This window comes from Bufo gargarizans, chromosome 8 (genome assembly GCF_014858855.1).
Source record: "Bufo gargarizans isolate SCDJY-AF-19 chromosome 8, ASM1485885v1, whole genome shotgun sequence".
Taxonomy (NCBI): domain Eukaryota; kingdom Metazoa; phylum Chordata; class Amphibia; order Anura; family Bufonidae; genus Bufo; species Bufo gargarizans.
The window spans coordinates 17,565,097-17,584,409 of record NC_058087.1 but is presented as its reverse complement, the minus strand read 5'-3'; the positions used below and the strand labels follow the sequence as shown (position 1 = coordinate 17,584,409).

Genomic DNA, 19,313 nt, shown 5'->3' with positions numbered 1-19,313 from the left:
AAGATATCCTATTAAAAGAGATACTGTAAAAATAAGTGTATAAAATGTGGAGATCTTCCCGAACTATGCCTACAATGGAAGACTTGCTGTGTGTGAACAGAGCCCTAACTGGTCTGGCTACAGCCTGTCTGTATGTAACATGGCAGACAATGAGAGCACCTTGCTTCAGGACAGAAGACTTCTGAGCTAAAGTTTTTTATTTCTCAAAGGAGGTAGTCTGTAAGTATAAAGTATCCGATAAACTCCTTAAGCAAACCAAAATCAGATGGACCATACTGGCAAAATGGGATTCAATGAATTCAAAGAGCTCTGGGGTGCATTAAATGCCTGGAAACAAAACTTCTGTGCCATTGATCGTGACAGAAGTGGAACGGTGGAGCCTCATGAGATGAACCAGGCCATACTGTCTATGGGTAAGTTACTGAATGTGTGCTAACCGGTTAACGTTCTGTCTTCTTCAGATCTTCTTCAAAGGGTTATTCCAATCTGAAAATGTATGGCCTATCCACAGGATGGGCCCTAAATGTCAGATACTTGCGGGTCCCATATGCGGGATGCACGCTGATTTTAGAGAATGGGTCCTCATCTAGCTCCACTAGGTATGGAGAGGTGGACATTATTGGCTCCCTCTAATGACCTCTATGGGACTTCAAAAATGGAAGTGAATGGAAAAGTCTCACATGCGGCCACCTTCTCATTCCCAGCAGTCTGAGATGTGGACCCATTCTTGAGAGGTTCAGTTTCCACTTCTAGGAACCTGCATTTATTGTAAATTTTATGGTATATTGTGTGGATGTGCCGTAAATGTCCAGATAGGAATAACCCTTAAAGGTGTTTTCCGGTAAATATTTTTAATAAGCTCCTCTAGTGCCCCAGAAACAAAAGATTCATATTTACCTGCTTCCTGTTGCTCTATCCTCCACACTGCCTCCACTCTTTCCATCTTCTGGTCCTGGCACTATAGACATTTGGCTGGCTATGGGCATGGTCAAATGCTCCAATCTAGCCAATGACTGGCTTCAGCAGTGAAGTGCTGAATGTGACCACTTCTTCACCACTGAAGCCAGTTTAAATAGAATGAGAGAATCATATTTACCTGCTAACAGCCATTCCAGGCCTGTATGGTGGTTCCCATACGTCCATCTTCTGGTCCATGGATGATTTACTTCTTCCCAGGCATGGGCATGGGCTTTGGATCCACTGAAGCCAATGACTGGCTTAAACAGTCACCTGTCTATTGTGGACACATCACCACTGAAGCCAGAGGTTGGCTGCAGCAGAACACATGACCAATGTCCATACTAGGGGGAGAAGTAAGCAAGATGTGGACTGGAAGGTGAACATATGGGAATGGTGGAGTGCAGGTAAGTATCATACTTTCAGTTGCGGAGGCATTTCGCAAGCATCTGTTAAAACATAGTTATTCCCAGACAGCCCCTTTAAGTCTATATCGGAATAGCTATTTATGATATTTAAATTTTTGCAGTTTATTTTATGAAATCTGAAAGTCTACAGATCCTGCAGCAATCGCAGCATTATGGTCCCATAGGGCTGATTCACATGACCATGCTCAGCCCAGCAAACATGTTTTATGTTTTGGCAGCACCTCTGTCCAACCGAGGCTCCCTGACCCAAACTGACAGCATCATAGTAATTTGTGACAGTCAGTTCATATGTGATCGTGGGTCTATTGTACTGTGCTCACGTCATGTATACAATAGAGCCGCAAATAGATATGAACTGACTGTATCAGGCTGGCGACACACGGGCCATGTTTCTGTTTTCGGACTGTAGGTGCAGCTGCTTAAAGTGTACATTAGTGATCTTAAAGAGGTCTCATCGTAATTTCAAGTCATCCTCTATCCACGGCATAGGGGATAACTATTAGACCAGTGAATGTTGCATCGGTTAGAACCCTACTGATAATGTGAATAGTGATCCTGTACCCCGCAGGGTCCCCTGAAATGAATGGAGCGGCAGGGCAAGCATGCATCCGGCCACTCCATTCATCTCTCTCTCTGTGGGACTGGCTGAGATGGCAGAGTACAGCACTGAGTTCCCATAGGGATGGATGGAGCAGCAAGGTGCATACTTAACCTGCTGCTCCATTCATTTGGTGGGTACAGGCCCCTCTTACTTATAACTGATGGTCGTCCAAGTGGCAGAACACCCACCGATCTAATAGTTATCCTCTATGCTGTGGATAACTTGAAATTGCTGGAATACCCCTTTAAGTGAACTAGTTTGTTGGTAGTTGCAGGGGTTTATGGTGTACTTATGGTGCAGAGGTGAGAACCATTAACAAGGTGCAAAGCTAAGTGTGCACAGATTTTAGTGACGGGTTGTCTCACTTCAGTTAATACAAGGCACTTACTAATGTATTGTGATTGTCCATATTGCTTTCTTTGATGGCTGAATTCATTTTTCCCCTCACCCATGACGGCACCCATGCGACCAGGACCTCCCATCCAGGACAGGAAACCTGAGAAGATAAAAAGGTTCACACCCCCACCACACCTCAGTTCAGTTTCCTGTCCTCCGGATAGGAGGTACCTGAAGAGCTCTGGCTCATTCTTCGTTTTGGTTCTCGCCTTAAGGAGCTGGGGAGGTCCGGATCTACCCTACCGTAAACGGGATCTATCCCATGCGGCGTCAGTCTCCTTGGGGAGCTGCTGCCTGAGACTGATCTTCCTCCTGCATTCCCCCCTTGCCTCCCGGGGAGCCGCTGTGGCCTGTGTTTAGGCGGCTCCCGGTCCGTTGCTGTCGTATGCCCGGCGTCCCACTTCCGAGATGGTGGCCCGCTCTCTTGGGGGTTCTGCGCTTGCGCGCGGGGACGGCCTTTTCCAGCACTTAGCCGTCATATCCGGGTGCTTGCTGGAAGAGGTGGAGGCATCCTCTGGCATGGATTAGGCGCTCTAAGGGGACCTATTGGTTTAAAGGAGTCGAGGCGCGGAATATAAATTGGCGGCAGGAGAAGACAGCCAGCCTTGGATGCACACAGTGCTGTGCAGGTTCCCACCAGTATGACGGAACCAGGTGAAACAGGACACGCCGACCCACTGGAATCCTTGAGGCCCACAAGCCCGGTATTGGTCCTGAGGAGTGGGGAAGCTGGACTCTACTACTGGTGAGATTTATTCTCTCCTAATTAATGGGGGTGTTGTCTTGCTTTATTGTTATACGCGGCAAAGAACCCTAAGAAATCATCCGGGAAAACGAAGAATAGAGTGTGGAACATGTAGAGTAGCCTTAGCTTCCTCTTACGAACTAGAAATGAGCGCTTTAATACGGTCATAGGTTAAAGCGTCCATTACTTCACTTGGTTGGAGTCGCCAAAGGTCTACAGACAAGCCTTCTTATTATAAGGACTCTGATACAGTTTTTTCCGATGAAGAGGATATAGAATCTGGCCAGGCCCTATTGGAGGATTCTTTCTCTTCAGATGAGGACTCAGCGGGGAGGGCTTTTTTTTTTTCCCCACCAGAAGATACCGAGCCATTACTGAAAGCTGTCAAAGCCACCATGCAATTAGAAGATGTAAAATAACCTATATCTTTTGCTGACCAGGTTTTCGAGGGTCTTGGCCCTAGAAAGCATAGTTTTCCCTGTTCATAAAAATATGGAAGCCTTATTAAAAAGAGAATGGAAAAATCCTGATAGAAATTTTTTAATTCCAAAAAAGTAAAGAGGAAATACCCATTTGAGGAATCGGTAGCAGGAATATGGCATAAAGCTCCGACCGTAGATGCCCTGGTGGCAAAAATAGCTAAAAGATTGGCTCTACCCTTTGACTTGGGATGTATAGTGGATCCTTTGGATAAGAAGGAAGAAGTCTGTCTTAGGCGTGCTTGGGAGTCTGCCTCAACCTGTCTTAAGCCGGCCGTGGCCTCCTGTTGGTTCTCCAGGTCCTTAAGACTGTGGCCTGATTAACTGGAGACTCATATTAGAGACAAAAAAACCTAGAGAGGAACTGTTAGCTTCCCTCCCTATTTTTTCCAAGGCCGCAGACTTCCTGGCGCACCCTTCTACTGATGCGATCTGGTTTTCTGCTAGAGCAGCTGCTATTTGGCTTAAATCATGGAAGGGGGATCAGGGTTCCAAATCTAGTCTCTGCTCTATTCCTTGTGAAGGGTCTAGGTTGTTTGGTTCTTCCCTTGATGACATCTTAGAGAAAGCATCAGATAGGAAGAAAGGGTTTCCAGTTCCTCAGAAAATGCAATTTTTATTTTATTTTGTTTCCCGTAAGCCCCAAGTTGTTTTTTTAAAAGACAGAGGGGTAGACAGAGTGACAGGAGAGATGAGAATAGATTTCCTAAAAGCCCCAGGATAATAAGCCCAAGGATAAACAGTGACACCAGGTCTCAGGTGGGGGGGAAAGACTGTAATTTTTTTTTTTTCTCCCAGCCTGGAAGGCAATATCTTAAAACAGAAGGGTCCTGGGGGTGATAGAAATTGCAGCAGGAATACATTTTCTCTCACACCCACAAAATGTTTTTGTTCAGACAGCCTGTCCCAAAAACCCGGACAGGAGAAAGGCCTTGGAACTAGAAGTTCTTTCCCTCTTAGACAAGGGTTCTACTCTCCACTTTTTTTTTTTTTGTAAAAAAAACAAATGGGACATACAGAGTGATATTAAATCTAAAGAAGCTAAAAAAAAAAGTCCCGGATTTACAAAAATTTCGGGTGGAGACCATAAAATCGACTGTAGATCTCCTCTTCCAGGATTGCTGGATGGCAAGCTTGGATTTGGAGGACGCATATTATCATGTCCCAATCCATGCGCCCTCCCGAAAGTATTTGAGAACAGCTGTCTCAGGGAGAATTACTGCATCTCCAGTCTCCTCTGTACCTTTGCGGTTTCAAGGCCCCCAGACTTTTCACCAAAATAATAGCAGAAATAGTGGCCTTTCTCAGACTGTCCGGAATTACACTAGTACCTTACTTGGCCTTTTTTTTTTTTTTTTTTTTTTTTTTTTTTTTTTTTTTTTTTTTTTTAGAATCTCTCGATCAAAAGAAGAACTAGAAAAAAATATGATTCCTTTGCTCCCTTTTAGGAAATCTAGGATGGAGGATAAATTGGGAGAAATCATGTCTGGTTCCTTCGCAAATTTATACCTTTCTAGGAATTCAGCTGGATTCCCATATGCAGAAAATTTTCTTCCGCTTTCAAGGAAAGAATCAATCAGGGAGCATGTATGGTCAGTGTTCTGTTCCTACCAGTGTACTTTCAGGTAAGCAATGGCGGTACTCGGGCAGATGACGGCAGCAATCCCGGCAGTACCTTATGCGCAGATTAACTCGAGAGCTGCAAGCAAACATCCGAAGATCATGGGACGGCTTCCCTTATTCCTTGGAACAGAGTTTCCATCTTTCTTCAAGGGCAAGACTCTCTCTGCTGTGGTGGACTATTCAAGAGAACCTGTCTGCAAGGATGCCCTGGACATTCCTAAATTCGATCATAATTACTACAGACTCCAGCCCTTGGGGTTGGGGAGCTCACTCCCAGGACAGTTGCTGGCAGGGCAAATGGGACTTGAACGTGAGGAAAACATCATCCAATTTCAAAGAATTAAAGGCAATAGAGGCTCTGAGGTTTGCAATACCAAAGGTAGAACACAGGAAGATTGTTTTTCTATTCCGACAATTCTACAACAGTGGCCTACATAAACCGTCAGGGAGGGACAAGAGTCCCGTCCCTTATACTCCTATGTCAGAACATTTTTCAGATAGCAGAGAAAAGAGCTTTTTCTGTCAGCAGTACATCTGAAAGGGAAGGAGAACGGCATAGCGGACTTTCTAAGTCAAGTTTGGTGCCTAAACAAGGACATTTTTTCACAATAGCAGTGTATAATGTGATGAAAAAATAATTCCAGCCAGCAAAGGAGGCAATATGGACAATCATAATACATTAGTAAGCGCCTTGTATTAACTTTATCTACATAAATGCCATTTGCTGAACTGAGACAATCCCTTTAAGTAAAGTATGTGTTTGAAAGCTCTGCATTTATTTGCATGCAGTTCTGCTGTGGTGCAGCTTTTACCATTTTCTGAATCTGATCAAACGAGATACCCGTCAGGGTCCTTTATGCTGAGACTTGACGATACAGACCCAATGCATGAGGCTGCACCTCTAAAGATTACCATGTCCCCTGCTGATTTGACTCCTTGCACAGTGTCCATTACACTACAGTGCACCTGACATGTTATCACTTAGCACTGCTCCAACTACATGTACACCAACCTCTGGCCTCAGCTGCTCTATGAAATCTAGGAAAAAAAACATGACCTTGAGTTTCTGTGATTTTTATTTCTAGGGTACAGATTAAACCCACAAACCCTGAATGTTCTAGTGAAGCGTTACAGTAAGAACGGCAGGATATACTTTGACGACTATGTGGCGTGCTGTGTCAAGCTCCGGGCTTTGACAGGTAATGATTTATCTATTCATAAAACTATGTGTAACCTCTTAACCCCTTAAGGGCCCTTGCCGCACATGTACCTCACTACTGGACGTGACTTGAGGACCAGGGATGTACATGACGCACCCGCACGTCACTGACAGCCGGACCCCTGCTGCATACATCGGCATCAGTGTTTTCGTATTAACCCCTTGTGTGCTGCTGTCAAAGCTGACTGCAGCATACTGCAGTGGCGGGGACCCAATGGCAGAGAAGGCAAGCCCGATGCCTTCCATAGGCTTTGGTATCGCCGCGTCTGTAACGACCGGCTTTATAAAAATATCATATGACCTAACACCTCAGGTGAACACCGTAAAATATAAAAACGGCGTCAAAAAAGCCATCTTTTGTCACCTTACATCACAAAAAGTGTAATACCAAGCGATCAGTCATTCGCACCCCAAAAAAGTACCAATCAAACCGTCCTCTCATCCCGCAAAAAATGAGCCCCTTTTGCCTCACAAAAAGTGTAATATAGAGCAACCAAAAATCATATGTACCCTAAAATAGTACCAACAAAACTGCCACCTTATCCCATAGTTTCCAAAATGGTCACTTTTTGTGAGTTTCTACTCTAGCGGTGCATCAGGGGGTCTTCAAATGTGACATGGCAACTTAAAATTATCCCAGTGAAATCTGCCCTCCAAAAACCATATGGCGTTCCTTTCCTTCTGCGCCCTGCCCTGTGCCCGTACAGCAGTTTATGATCACAAATGGGGTGTTTCTGTAAACTACAGAATCAGATTAATGAATATTGAGTTTTGTTTGGCTGTTAACCCTTGCTTTGTTACTGGAAAAAATGGATTAAAATGGAAAATCTGCCAAAAAAGTGAAATTATATCTACATTTTCCTTTAATTCTTGTGGAACACCTAAAGGGTTAATAAAGTTTGTAAAATGGGGTCATTGATAGGTGGTTTCTATTATGTAAGCCTTCTAACATCTCCAAAAAATAAAATGCGTTTCACAAAATGACCCAAACATAAAGTAGACATATGGGAAATGTAAAGTAATAACTATGATGTGAGGTATCACTATCTGTTTTAAAAGCAGAGAAATTGAAGTTTGGAAATTTATTTTTTTTGTAAATTTGGTATTTTATATATTTATTTATTTTTTTACCACCTCACATCCGCCCATAGGATATAAATGTCCTATGGGTGGATGTTTATCTCTAAATAGACGTTTTGGAGAGTCCATTCAGAGATGGCAGCTGCACGCTAATCGTGCAGCTGCAGAGTCGGGTGGCCCGCTGTCAGTCACAGCAGGACACCCCAGGTAGAAGGCAGGGACAGTTCCCAGGTGTCCCTGCCTTCTAGTTCGCGGTATACACAGCGCTCAAGTGCTGTGTATACAGATCAGGAAGCGATATGTGCTTCCTGTCCTGGCCCGGTGATCATGTGACCGCCGGGGCCTGGAGAGTGCAGGAGCTGTCGGGTCTTCCACAGACCTCGATCAGCCCTGCACTGAGTACAGCGCTGTATACCATTGTACAGCCTCTCTGGGGGGTGTATTTCCCCTGTAACTGGGACGTCTATGTCAGCCCCAGTTACAGGAGAGATCAATAGTGGGGAATAAAAAAAGTGAAGTTAAATGTCCCCCAGAGGTCTTGTATGACCTTTTATGGGGGATGCAAAGTGTAAAATAAGTGTTTAAAAAAAAAAAAAAAACGAATTAAAGGGTTTCTGTCATCAGAAAAATTGTTATGTAGCTGGCTGAAATTAGCGATGTGCTAATGTCAGCAGAACATAACTGTATCTGTATGACTTATATCTCCCTGCCGCCGAGTGCGCTAAATAATGACTTTTATAATATGCAAATGAGCCTCTAGGTCAGTGGTGGCGAACCTATGGCACGGGTGCCAGAGGCGGCACTCGGAGCCCTCTCTGTGGGCACCCGCACCCTGGAAAAAGTCTATGGTGTACCAATATGCCTTAGACTTTTCCTGCCATTCATCAGCGCAGGCGCACTATGAACAGCGCAGGCAGCACATTGAGGGTAGGCAGGATATTATAGCTAAATGATAAATTACATTGAAGATATACTATATTGGTATTCATTGCTATTGCAGTCTTGGCACTTTGCGATAAATAAGTGGGTGGTAGGGTTGCAGTTTGGGCACTTGGTCTCTAAAAGGTTCGCCATCACTGCTCTAGGTGCTAGTTGGGTGTTGCTGCAGCACCTAGAGGCTCTGTCCTCTCACTGTTTGGCACGCCCTTGTAAAGGTGACTGACATCCTCGATCTCCTTTGTGACCTGCAAATCCCACGCCGTCCATTTTAGTATTAGGCGCTGTGAGTGAAGGACGGCAGCAGGCGAGCGTCCTCCACTCACAGCGCCTAATACTAAAATGGACGGCGCGGGATTTGCAGGTCACAAAGGAGATCGAGGATGTCAGTCACCTTTTACAAGGGCGTGCCAAACAGTGAGGACGGAGCCTCTAGGTGCTGCAGCAATGCCCAACTAGCACCTAGAGGCTCATTTGCATATTATAAAAGTCATTATTTAGCGCGAACGGCGGCAGGGAGATATGTCATACAGATATGGCTAATGTCAGCCAGCTACATATCGTTATTTCTGATTACAGAAATCCCTTAAGTAATAAAAGTCAAAAATGGAAAAATAAAATATACATTAATTGTTATTGTAGCATACGTAACAACCCGCTCTATAAATATCACATGATCCACCCTGTCCGATAGACACCATAAAAGAAAAACTGTCCAAAAAAGCCATTTTTGTCACCTTGCATCGCAAAAAGTGCAACTCCAAGTGATCAAAAAGGCGTATGTTGCAATGAGCCGGACCGTGGTACGGTTACACGGACGCCAAATTATGCAGTGGGTCAGGTTATGGGTATAATAGTCTATGGTTTTGTTTGTGTCGCCAATTGCAGGGTGCGCAGGGTACAGTCACAGGGCCCTTTTAATGTGTTGTAACTCATGTATCAGGTTGGGAATGCCAGAGTGGTGTAACGTATGTGTGGTAATAGCAATAGTGTCTCCTACCTTGGTACGGCTGGACTCCTGGATCCTGGCTCACTTGCAATAAAATGAGTGTGTTGCTAGTAGGAGTAATTGAGGGATTTGCAGTAATAATTGAGATCCAGACCTTTGGTAAAGTTCAAACTGGTCTTTACTTGTTGCAGCATTAATCCACGTGAGATACAGCATTAGTCTGAAGTCCCAGCAGGTATTGGCAATGTGTGGCACGAATCTGGCTTCTGCTCGATCATGTGCCTGGAGCTCTTTGCAGGATAAGTCGTCTGCTTAGTGGCCCTGTAATGTGGCAGGAATTTATCTTCTGCACTTACTATCTTCTGCTATTTTGGAGACTGACTAGCTGAGGAGGAATTTGGCTTCTCCTGGTCTCTGGATGGTACTCACAGTTGTGCTCACAGGGTATGCTTCTTCCTGAAATACTGGAGGTGGCTGCTTGCTTTCTACCAGCTGAGGCTGCAAGGCTCAGGCTGGGAATGATGATCAATTGTCTCTGCCGAGACAAGATCCTGGCTTTGGATCCCTATATCTGGGAGCTCCTACACGCACAGCCTTCCCCTAGCCGGGGTGGCTGGCACACTAACTCAACTTCCTTCTCTCCCCATGAGGCAGGATGTGGGAACATTCCACACCTCCTAGTTCACATGAATGTATGGCTTTTATAGTTTTTTTGCGATCCGTTTTTCACGGATCCGTTCAGTTTTTGAGTTCCGTTGTGTTTCCTTTCCTTTTTTCCGTATGCCATGTACAGTATACAGTAATTACATAGAAAAAATTGGTCTGGGCATAACATTTTCAATAGATGGTTCAGAAAAAACGAAACGGATACGGAAGACATACAGATGTTTTTTTTTTTTTTTTTTTTTTTTTTTTTTTGCGGAACCATTAAAATGAATGGTTCCGTATACGGAACACAAAAAAAACGGCCCGTACACTTGCAAAAAAAAGTTCGTGTGAACTAGGCCTAACTGGAATGTACCATTCCAGCCTAGAAACACTAAACTGACACTAAGTCCCTACTAACACATTGCTGCCACCCGCTGGTGAACATGGAAATTGCAGCAACATACAATTAACAAGGCTTAGAATGCACATATATGAGAATATAATGTGAAATTACACAAGATGACAAAGTTAATGCCCTTAACAGGTTGTAGCGGGGTAAAAGTTTCGTAACATAACTCTGGGATGTTACACGTCCCAAAAAATGGCACCAATAAAACCATCACCACCTCCTGCAAAAATTGAGCCCCTATATTAAAAAAAATCGCTCAAAAAAAATATAAAATAAACTATAGCTTTCAGAACATGGAGACATTAAAACATTTTTTTTTTTTTTTTTTTGGGAGGGGTTCAAAACTGCTATTGTGTTAAAGTGAAATAAAAAATAAAGTAGACCTGTTAGGTATTGCTGCATCCATAGCAACCAGCTCTATAAAAATATCACATGACCTATCCCCTCAGATGAACACAGTAAAAAAAATAATAAATAGCGCCAAAAAAGCCATTTTTTTGTCACCTTAACATCACAAAGTGCAACACCAAGCGATCAAAAATGCATATGCCTCCCAATATAGTACCAATCAAACCGTCACCTCATACTGCAAAAAATGCAACACTAAGCCAATCGGTCAAAAAAAAAAAAAACTATCGCTCTCAGACTATGGAGACACTAAAACATAATTTTTTTTTTTTTTTTGTTTCAAAACTGCTATTGTGTAAAACTTTAATAAATAAGAAAAAGTATACATTATATGTATTGCCACGCCTGTAACTATCTGTTCTATAAAAATGTCACATGACCTTACCCCTCAGGTGAACGCTGTAAAATTAAATAAAAAACTGCGCTAAAACAACCAATTTTTTTGGTCACCTTGCCCCATAAAGTGTAATAATGAGTGATCAAAAAATCATATGTATCCAAAAATGGTACCAATAAAAACATCAACTCTTCCTGCAAAAAACAAGCCACTGCACAAGACGACCGGCAGAAAAAAAAAATACGGCGTTCAGAAAATGAAGACACAAAGTTTTTTTTTTTTTAGAAAAATGCTTTATTATGTAAAACTCAGACAAAGAAAGTAAACATATTTGATATCATTTTGTCCGTAACAACCTGCTCTATAAAAATAGTACATGATCTAACCTGTCAGATGAATGTTGTAAAGAATAGTGCCAAAACATCCCTTTTTTTTTTTTTTTTTTTTTTTTTTCCCTTGCCTCACAATAAACGTAATATAGAGCATTTTAAAATCATATGTACCCCAAAATAGTACCAATAGGACTGGCACCTTTATCTCCTAGTTTCCAAAATGTGGTCACTTTTTGGGAGTTTCTACTGTAAGGGTGCATCAGGGGGACTTAAAATGGGACATGGCATCTAAAAACCAGATCAGCAAAGTCTGCCTTCCAAAAACCATATGGCGCTCCTTTTCTGCTGCACTGTGCCGTGTGCCCTTACGTCAGTTTACGTCCATGTGTGGGGTGTTTCTGTGAACAGCAGAATCGGGGTAATAAATATTGAGTTTTGTTTGGCTGTTAACCCTCGATGTGTTAAAGAAAAAAATGGATTAAAATGGAAAATCTGCCCAAAAAAAGTGACATTTTGAAATTTCATCTCCATTTTCCTTTAATTCTTGTGGAACACCTAATGGGTTAATAAAGTTAGTAAAATCAGTTTTGAGTAACTTGAGGGGTGTAGTTTCTACAATGGGGTCATTTATGCTGTGTTTTCACTATGTAAGCCCCACAAAGTTACTTCAGACCTGAACTGGTCCTTAAAAAGTGGGTTTTGGAAATGTTCCTAAAAGTTTTAAGCCTCCTAAAAAAATAAAATGTTTACAAAAGGATGCCAACATAAATTAGACATATGGGGAATGTTAAGTAATAAATATTTAGAGATATCCCTTTGTTTTAAAAGCAGAGAAATTTTAAATTTTAAACATTGCACATTTTTCAAACTTTTTGGTAAATTTTGGATTATTTTTATAAATAAAGGTGAACTATATCGACTCAAATTTATGACCATCATGAAGTACAATGTGTCACGAGAAAATATTCTCAGAATGGGTTGGATAAGTAAAAGCGTTCCAAAGTTATTACCACATAAAATGGCAGGGTCCTGAAGGGGTTAGAGGGGATGTCTAGTTAGGAAATCTCATTTGTTTCTTTAGGGTTAGGGCGTCTCACCGCTGGGACCCCCAAGATCTCTACAGCAGGGGTCCCGAGTCTACATTCTTCCTCCGTGCAGAACCACAGTGAGGTGAGGCTTGAATGAAGATGCGACCATGCATGTATGGTACCGTTCCAACCAGTCTATGGGAATGACAGCGCTCAGCTGCCTCCATTAGCCCTATAGACCTTGACTAGAAGGACGCATGCCTGACTGCATCTAGGTTCAAAGTTTTCACTGTGGTCGGTCAGTGAGGGGGGAATGGAGGGACTCGGGACCCCTATCCTGGGGATCTTGGGAGACCTTGTGGTGGTTCCTTCTGGAACCTGACCTTTATCCCCTTTCCGGTGGATAGGATTCATAACAAATCCCGTAACAGGGGGATGCTCCTTTCAGGACTCTTAAGGTACGGTCACAGAGTTTTTTTTGGATGAGGTTTTGAGGCAGATCTTTCTACATGATTCTCAGCCAAAGCCAGAAGTGGATCCACCAGGAAGAAGTATAAATGGCTCCACCATGAAGGAGAAATATAAGGATATTTCTGAATCCTTTCGAATCCACTTCTGGCTGGAAAATCTTGCCTCAAAACCTCCTCCAAAAATCTGTGTGGCCGTACCCTTATCTGTTGCAAAGGGTCCTGGAATTACACGAAGTATTGAGATCAGTGGTCTCGTTGAAATGTGGGGGCGATTCAGGGGAGAAGGAACACTTGCTGTTGGATGTCTCCGTAGATTACAAGGGATAATTTGTCAGCAGTTTATCTGTGGGTGCTCTTCTAACAAAAAGGGGTTGTCCAAAGCGGACAAGACTATCAAAGAGCCCAGCAGAATTCTGACTTTCAACATAATGACTCCTACCTGATTGTCTATCACCATTATCGTCTTTGCAGTCCAGCCTCCTGTCTGCTGCTGATCAGGCGCCATCTTGAGTTTTAGATTTCATCCTACCTTGGCCAGTTTCACACGAGTGACCATCACACAGAGAGTGCTTCCAGAACATTCTCCTGTGAAACCAGCCTTTCTCTTCCTCCGTGCTAGGCCGGCAGTCCCATGATGTCTCATCTCTGCACAGCATCACATGGATAGCTAGATACTTTAGTTTTGGGTGGAGTTTCCCTTTTAAATTCAATCAGTTTTATATTATATCTTATCTGTATAGCTATAACTTGTACATTGATGCTGATCACAAACTAAAGTAAAGAATCCATACCAAAACCAGTGACACAGTTGTCGCCATATGTTTGCATGCGTGCCGTTATCCAGATGTGTGCAGAACTGTTGTGATGCATTTATTATTTATGCATACATCTGCTGTTTTTAGGAAGCACCCCTTTAAGGCGACAGTACATTCACTGTCCTGTATTTTAGCCAACTGCACGTTTCTTGTAACTACGTAACCCTAGTATGTGCATTAGGGCTGCACGATAAATCGAAAAAATAATCGAATCGCGATAATCGGCAAATGCGATTTGGCCGACCCGAAAATGCCGCGATTATATATAGGGGCCCCGCGCACATAACTGCCTTTTGCGTGTAAAGTGTTTTACTAGTGTGGGTTTACACTGCAGCGAGGTGGCCGGCCGGCGCGTGACTGGCGTCACTTAGTAACGCTCCTGCTTCCTGAAGTAGGAGGAGCGTTACTAAGTCACGTCAGTCACGCGCCGGCCGGCCACCTCGCTGCAGTGCATTGCATTCATAGTGAGTACAGAGGCCGGACCTGTTAGGAGAGAGATTGTTTCACTCACTCACACTCTCACTCACTCACACTCTCACTCACTCACACACTCACTCACACACACACACACACACACACACACACACACACACACGTAAAACACTTTACACGCAAAAGGCAGTTATGTGCCCAGTTTAGGACACACACACACTAGTAAAACACTTTACACGCAAAAGGCAGTTATGTGCCCAGTTTAGGACACATGAGGGGGACCAGCATAAGATGCTATATGTCTTAAGCTGGCCCCACTCATGGCCCTATGTGTCCTCCACACATCCCCTATAACGGTGCCCTCCACAGATCCCCCACATAACGGCGCCCTCCACAGATCCCCCACATAACGGCGCCCTCCACAGATCCCCCACATAACGGCGCCCTCCACAGATCCCCCACATAACGGCGCCCTCCACAGATCCCCCACATAACGGCGCCCTCCACAGATCCCCCACATAACGGCGCCCTCCACAGATCCCCCACATAACGGCGCCCTCCACAGATCCCCCACATAACTGCGCCCTCCACAGATCCCCCACATAACGGCGCCCTCCACAGATCCCCCACATAACGGCGCCCTCCACAGATCCCCCACATAACGGCGCCCTCCACAGATCCCCCACATAACGGCGCCCTCCACAGATCCCCCACATAACGGCGCCCTCCACAGATCCCCCACATAACGGCGCCCTCCACAGATCCCCCACATAACGGCGCCCTCCACAGATCCCCCACATAACGGCGCCCTCCACAGATCCCCCACATAACGGCGCCCTCCACAGATCCCCCACATAACGGCGCCCTCCACAGATCCCCCACATAACGGCGCCCTCCACAGATCCCCCACATAACGGCGCCCTCCACAGATCCCCCACATAACGGCGCCCTCCACAGATCCCCCACATAACGGCGCCCTCCACAGATCCCCCACATAACGGCGCCCTCCACAGATCCCCCACATAACGGCGCCCTCCACAGATCCCCCACATAACGGCGCCCTCCACAGATCCCCCACATAACGGCGCCCTCCACAGATCCCCCACATAACGGCGCCCTCCACAGATCCCCCACATAACCGCGCCCTCCACAGATCCCCCACATAACCATGTCATACCCAGCCGCGTCAGCGGCTCATATGGAAAAATCCAAGCAAATGGACCTCTAGCACAATTCCTTTAAAATATCGCATCGCGTATCGTTATCACAATTTTTAGGGCCCTAATCGCAATCGCACAAAATTCCCATATCGTGGAGCCCTACACATGCATCACCTTTTTATGTACATGTGGGTTTGAATGCACTAAAAGGGTTGTCTTATTGAAACAAACGTGTGCAATGTATTTCAGTGTTCTCCAACCTGGAGTCTTGACAGGTGGCGTGCGACTTCCAAGGCATACTGGTAGTTGTAGTGGAGATTGCTGTTCTAGAACAATTTGGTGCCCAAAAGACCTCTGGTACCATGAATGATTATGGGAAGGCAGGAGCACGCAGGGCCATTAAATTAATGGGCTTGTGGTGTAGCATCCGTGGCTTTATCCCGTTCATTTTGTGGTGTACGAGAGAAAGGGAGTAAAGGCTATGGCCACCTTTTTGGAGGCCTATTTTATTGATTTTAGATGTCTTTTGGGCTAACGCATATTTATAGGTGTTTTATTCCTTATGACATGTTTTAGCCCAAAATACATCTAAAATCAATTAAACAGGCCTCCAAAAGGTGGCCATATGTTTCACAATATTTAGCAAGCTGCAGAGAGTGGTCCCTCTCTGACCTCTCCTGGGCAATCTTCTAAGCTGATTTATGACCAAATCAAAGTAGACCTTGTATAATAAATCCCCTTGTAAGGTGAAACTCAAATAAGACTCTAGATGGTCTTCTATGTAGATGTTGTAGTTGCATTAGGTTTTATTTAGTTCATGCTTTTATTTTTCTCAAATATTTCTAAGAACTGACTGAAACAAAAATAACCTTTTACCTCTGTCCTTGTTCACACAGACGTTTTTCGACGAAGAGATGCCTTGCAGCAAGGAATGGTCAGCTTTATGTATGATGATGTAAGTATCTGCACAGTACTAGTTGGTATCACTCTGATCCCGCAGTGTTCTCCTAAATTATTCAGACTGATCAAATTTAGAAAACTTAAAAATCTAGTAGCAAATTGTCCACTGGGATTTCTTACAAAAACAGACCCTTTTCAAAATGAAGCCAATGAGGCGTTCAGATGATGTCATTGGCTTCTCTTTTCCTATGTGGGGGATCCTCCAGCGTGCCTAACATGACATGTGGACAGGGATTTTCCTAACCGGTTGTCCCCTTTGGAGGGCTGTGGAAAGGTTAATGCTGCATAGCTGAGATTCAGAGGTTACTCGACTCTCCAGACTGCGTCTTTGTCCTTGCAGATCTAAAAGAAAGCTGAACGCAGAGGGTTCCTCCTTGCACTGATGATGATGAGCGTAGGAGGGGAAAGGGCAGTGCAACTGTTATTGTAGGGTTGTTGCGATAACAAAATTTAGATTCTATTTCGATACAATATAAAAGTATTGCGATACTCGATACCACGCCAAAAAAGCCGCGCACATTACATAAAAAAAAAAAAAATAGCATAGTTTTTCTTTTTCTGTTCCGGCGTTCACCCCATAAGAGGTTTTTAAAATATTTTAATAGTTTGGACTTTTTGGACGTGGCAATATGTGATTTTGTTTATATATTTTATATGTAAAATTGGGAAAGGGGGCGATTTATACTTAATTTTTTATTATTTATTTTACTTTTTATTTAATAACTATTAGCTCCCTTAGGGGCTAGAACCTGAGATCTTTTTATCCCTTGTCCTATTCACCCTAACAGAGCTCTATTAGGGTGAATTGGACCTCACACTGTCCCTGCTGCCCTGGGCATAGTACACACAGCAGCAGGGAGATTACCATGGTAGCCAGGGCTTCAGTAGCATCCTGGCTGCCATGGTAACCGATCAGAGGCTGCCACTGCCACCAATGAGGATGAGAGAAGGGGACTCTGTGGCCACTGCCACCAATTATTTTAATACTGTCAGCGCACTCCATGTTCTCTGATCCTAGGCTACGTAGTAGCTCAGCCTAGTATCGATAAATGTCAAATCCCGGTATCATATTGATACCGGGACAAAAGTATTGATTGGGTATCGATATTTCGATACCCGCAACAACCCTACTCCATAGTTTTCTCTGTGATCGGGGGGGAGATACTCAGGAAGGTTCTCCCCGATCAGGGGGAGCTCAGGTAGTCTGGAGCAGAGAAAGGATAACACTTGCAGAGGAAAAGCTACATATAGAAATAGGCAGAAGTGATGTGTATGAACTCTGCCTGTCCTGAGCTTTCACTTTTAGCAGATTTTGTCCCTGCTCTGGTCCAACGTTTAGCCCCAAACATAGCTTTTTGTACCTTTTTTTTTTTTTTTTTTTTTTTTACAACATTTTACAGTTTGATACAATATTTTTATTTTTTTGACCAGGTCCTATTTGTGATAATTGTCCAGACAGTAAAGGTCTATATCAGTCAGCCTTACCGTAGTTTTGTTCAGGCCTCCTGTAATCTAACTCTGGCTTGATCCTGTCGCCATATACTTTGATGCTTCTTGTGTTTTCCTCCAGTTCTTTGTCACATTTACTAAGATGTTTTGCCTCTTTCTTCTCTTGGGCAGTTTTTGCTGACCACAATGGCCCTCTGAATACCCATGAAGAACATCATGCCAAACATGTGAATTCTACAAGGAAGGAACCAAGTGTATCTGTTGTATACTTTAGTAGCCGATAACGTACATGCGACATAAGTGCTGAAGCCTAATGCGTTAACTTATTTTGTATTTGTATACTAGGGCACAGGGGTCACTGTAATAAAATGTAATGTCACCCTCGCGGATCTGATTTTCTTCCCATTATGGGTATAAAAGCCATTATTTTGTTTTACGCATAAAAAGTGCCTGCTTGTAATACGTTATTATGTTAGAAGGGAAATTGCTGTCACTTCTCTCCTTTTTTTGAGTGTTTTGTTTTTGGGCTTTTCCATATAATATTTTAATCATGTATTCAGACCGATGCACAACTTTACAATGGAACAAATAAACATTTTTTATATACCGGTATATATTTTTTGTTGTTTCTAGCAGAATTTTGATGCATTTTCACGCCTTCCAATATCAAAAAAATAAGTCAGCGGTCCTCAATTTTAAGGAACGTGGAAAATAAGACGTGCTGCCCAAAGCAACCAGAGCTCCACTTCCAAACTTTAATGTACATTGGAGAAATGAAAGCTGCGCTGTGATTAGTTGTGATGTATTTTAGAGCCCATTGAGCCCCTCACTCGTTGGGCTGTTTCTTCTTCCATACAGATTGTCACCCATCTTCCCTAGAGTCTGCCTTGCTGCATAAGTTACCAGGGTTGAACTCTGGTAAAGATGATTAACAGGGGCACCAAACCACCACAAGAGTGCCTGCTTCTTCATAGCACAGGGTTGTGGGGTCTCCTCTTCCTCCTCCGCACAGCTTTGTAAGCTTTCTCTTTTAAAGATAACTGGTCTGCTCTACTGACAAGTCTGTTGTAATAGTGAATTGTATTCACCATAGTTTAACATCTTATCGAGCATCTGTGGTGTGCTGTTCCTCTGTTATTCCTTGTCGAAATGTATTATAAATTGACAACTGGGTGTTACTAGTTGTGGGAGTGTTTCCCTACACAATCTCACACTGTGCAGTCAGTGCCAGTAATACCAGACTGTAGGAGCATGCCCTTGTGAGAAGGGGAATGCTAACACCCAGTTTTCAATTGCAGTTTTCGATTGATGCACAAATTTCTAGGAGGAATAGCAGAGGGGCGGTATAATGTAGAGTTGTACCTGAAGATGCCCCAGAATTCTTTTTCATGGCAAATAAAATTTAGTGGAACAGACATGACTGTTCCGATCATGCCTAATATTTGAATTTAT

General features: G+C 43.7%; 1 protein-coding gene across 1 annotated transcript in view; it reads left to right on the top strand.

Annotated features, from left to right (window-relative positions):
* Nucleotides 1–18,473, top strand: part of GCA (grancalcin) — a 43,024-nt gene extending 24,551 nt beyond the window's left edge. The window contains exons 5-8 of the mRNA XM_044303096.1: nt 266–413; nt 6,315–6,428; nt 16,349–16,407; nt 18,033–18,473. Coding sequence (XP_044159031.1) covers nt 266–413; nt 6,315–6,428; nt 16,349–16,407; nt 18,033–18,059 — 348 coding nt within the window. The 3' untranslated portion in view covers nt 18,060–18,473. The remainder of the gene's footprint in view (nt 1–265; nt 414–6,314; nt 6,429–16,348; nt 16,408–18,032) is intronic.
* Nucleotides 18,474–19,313: the final 840 nt, after the last annotated feature.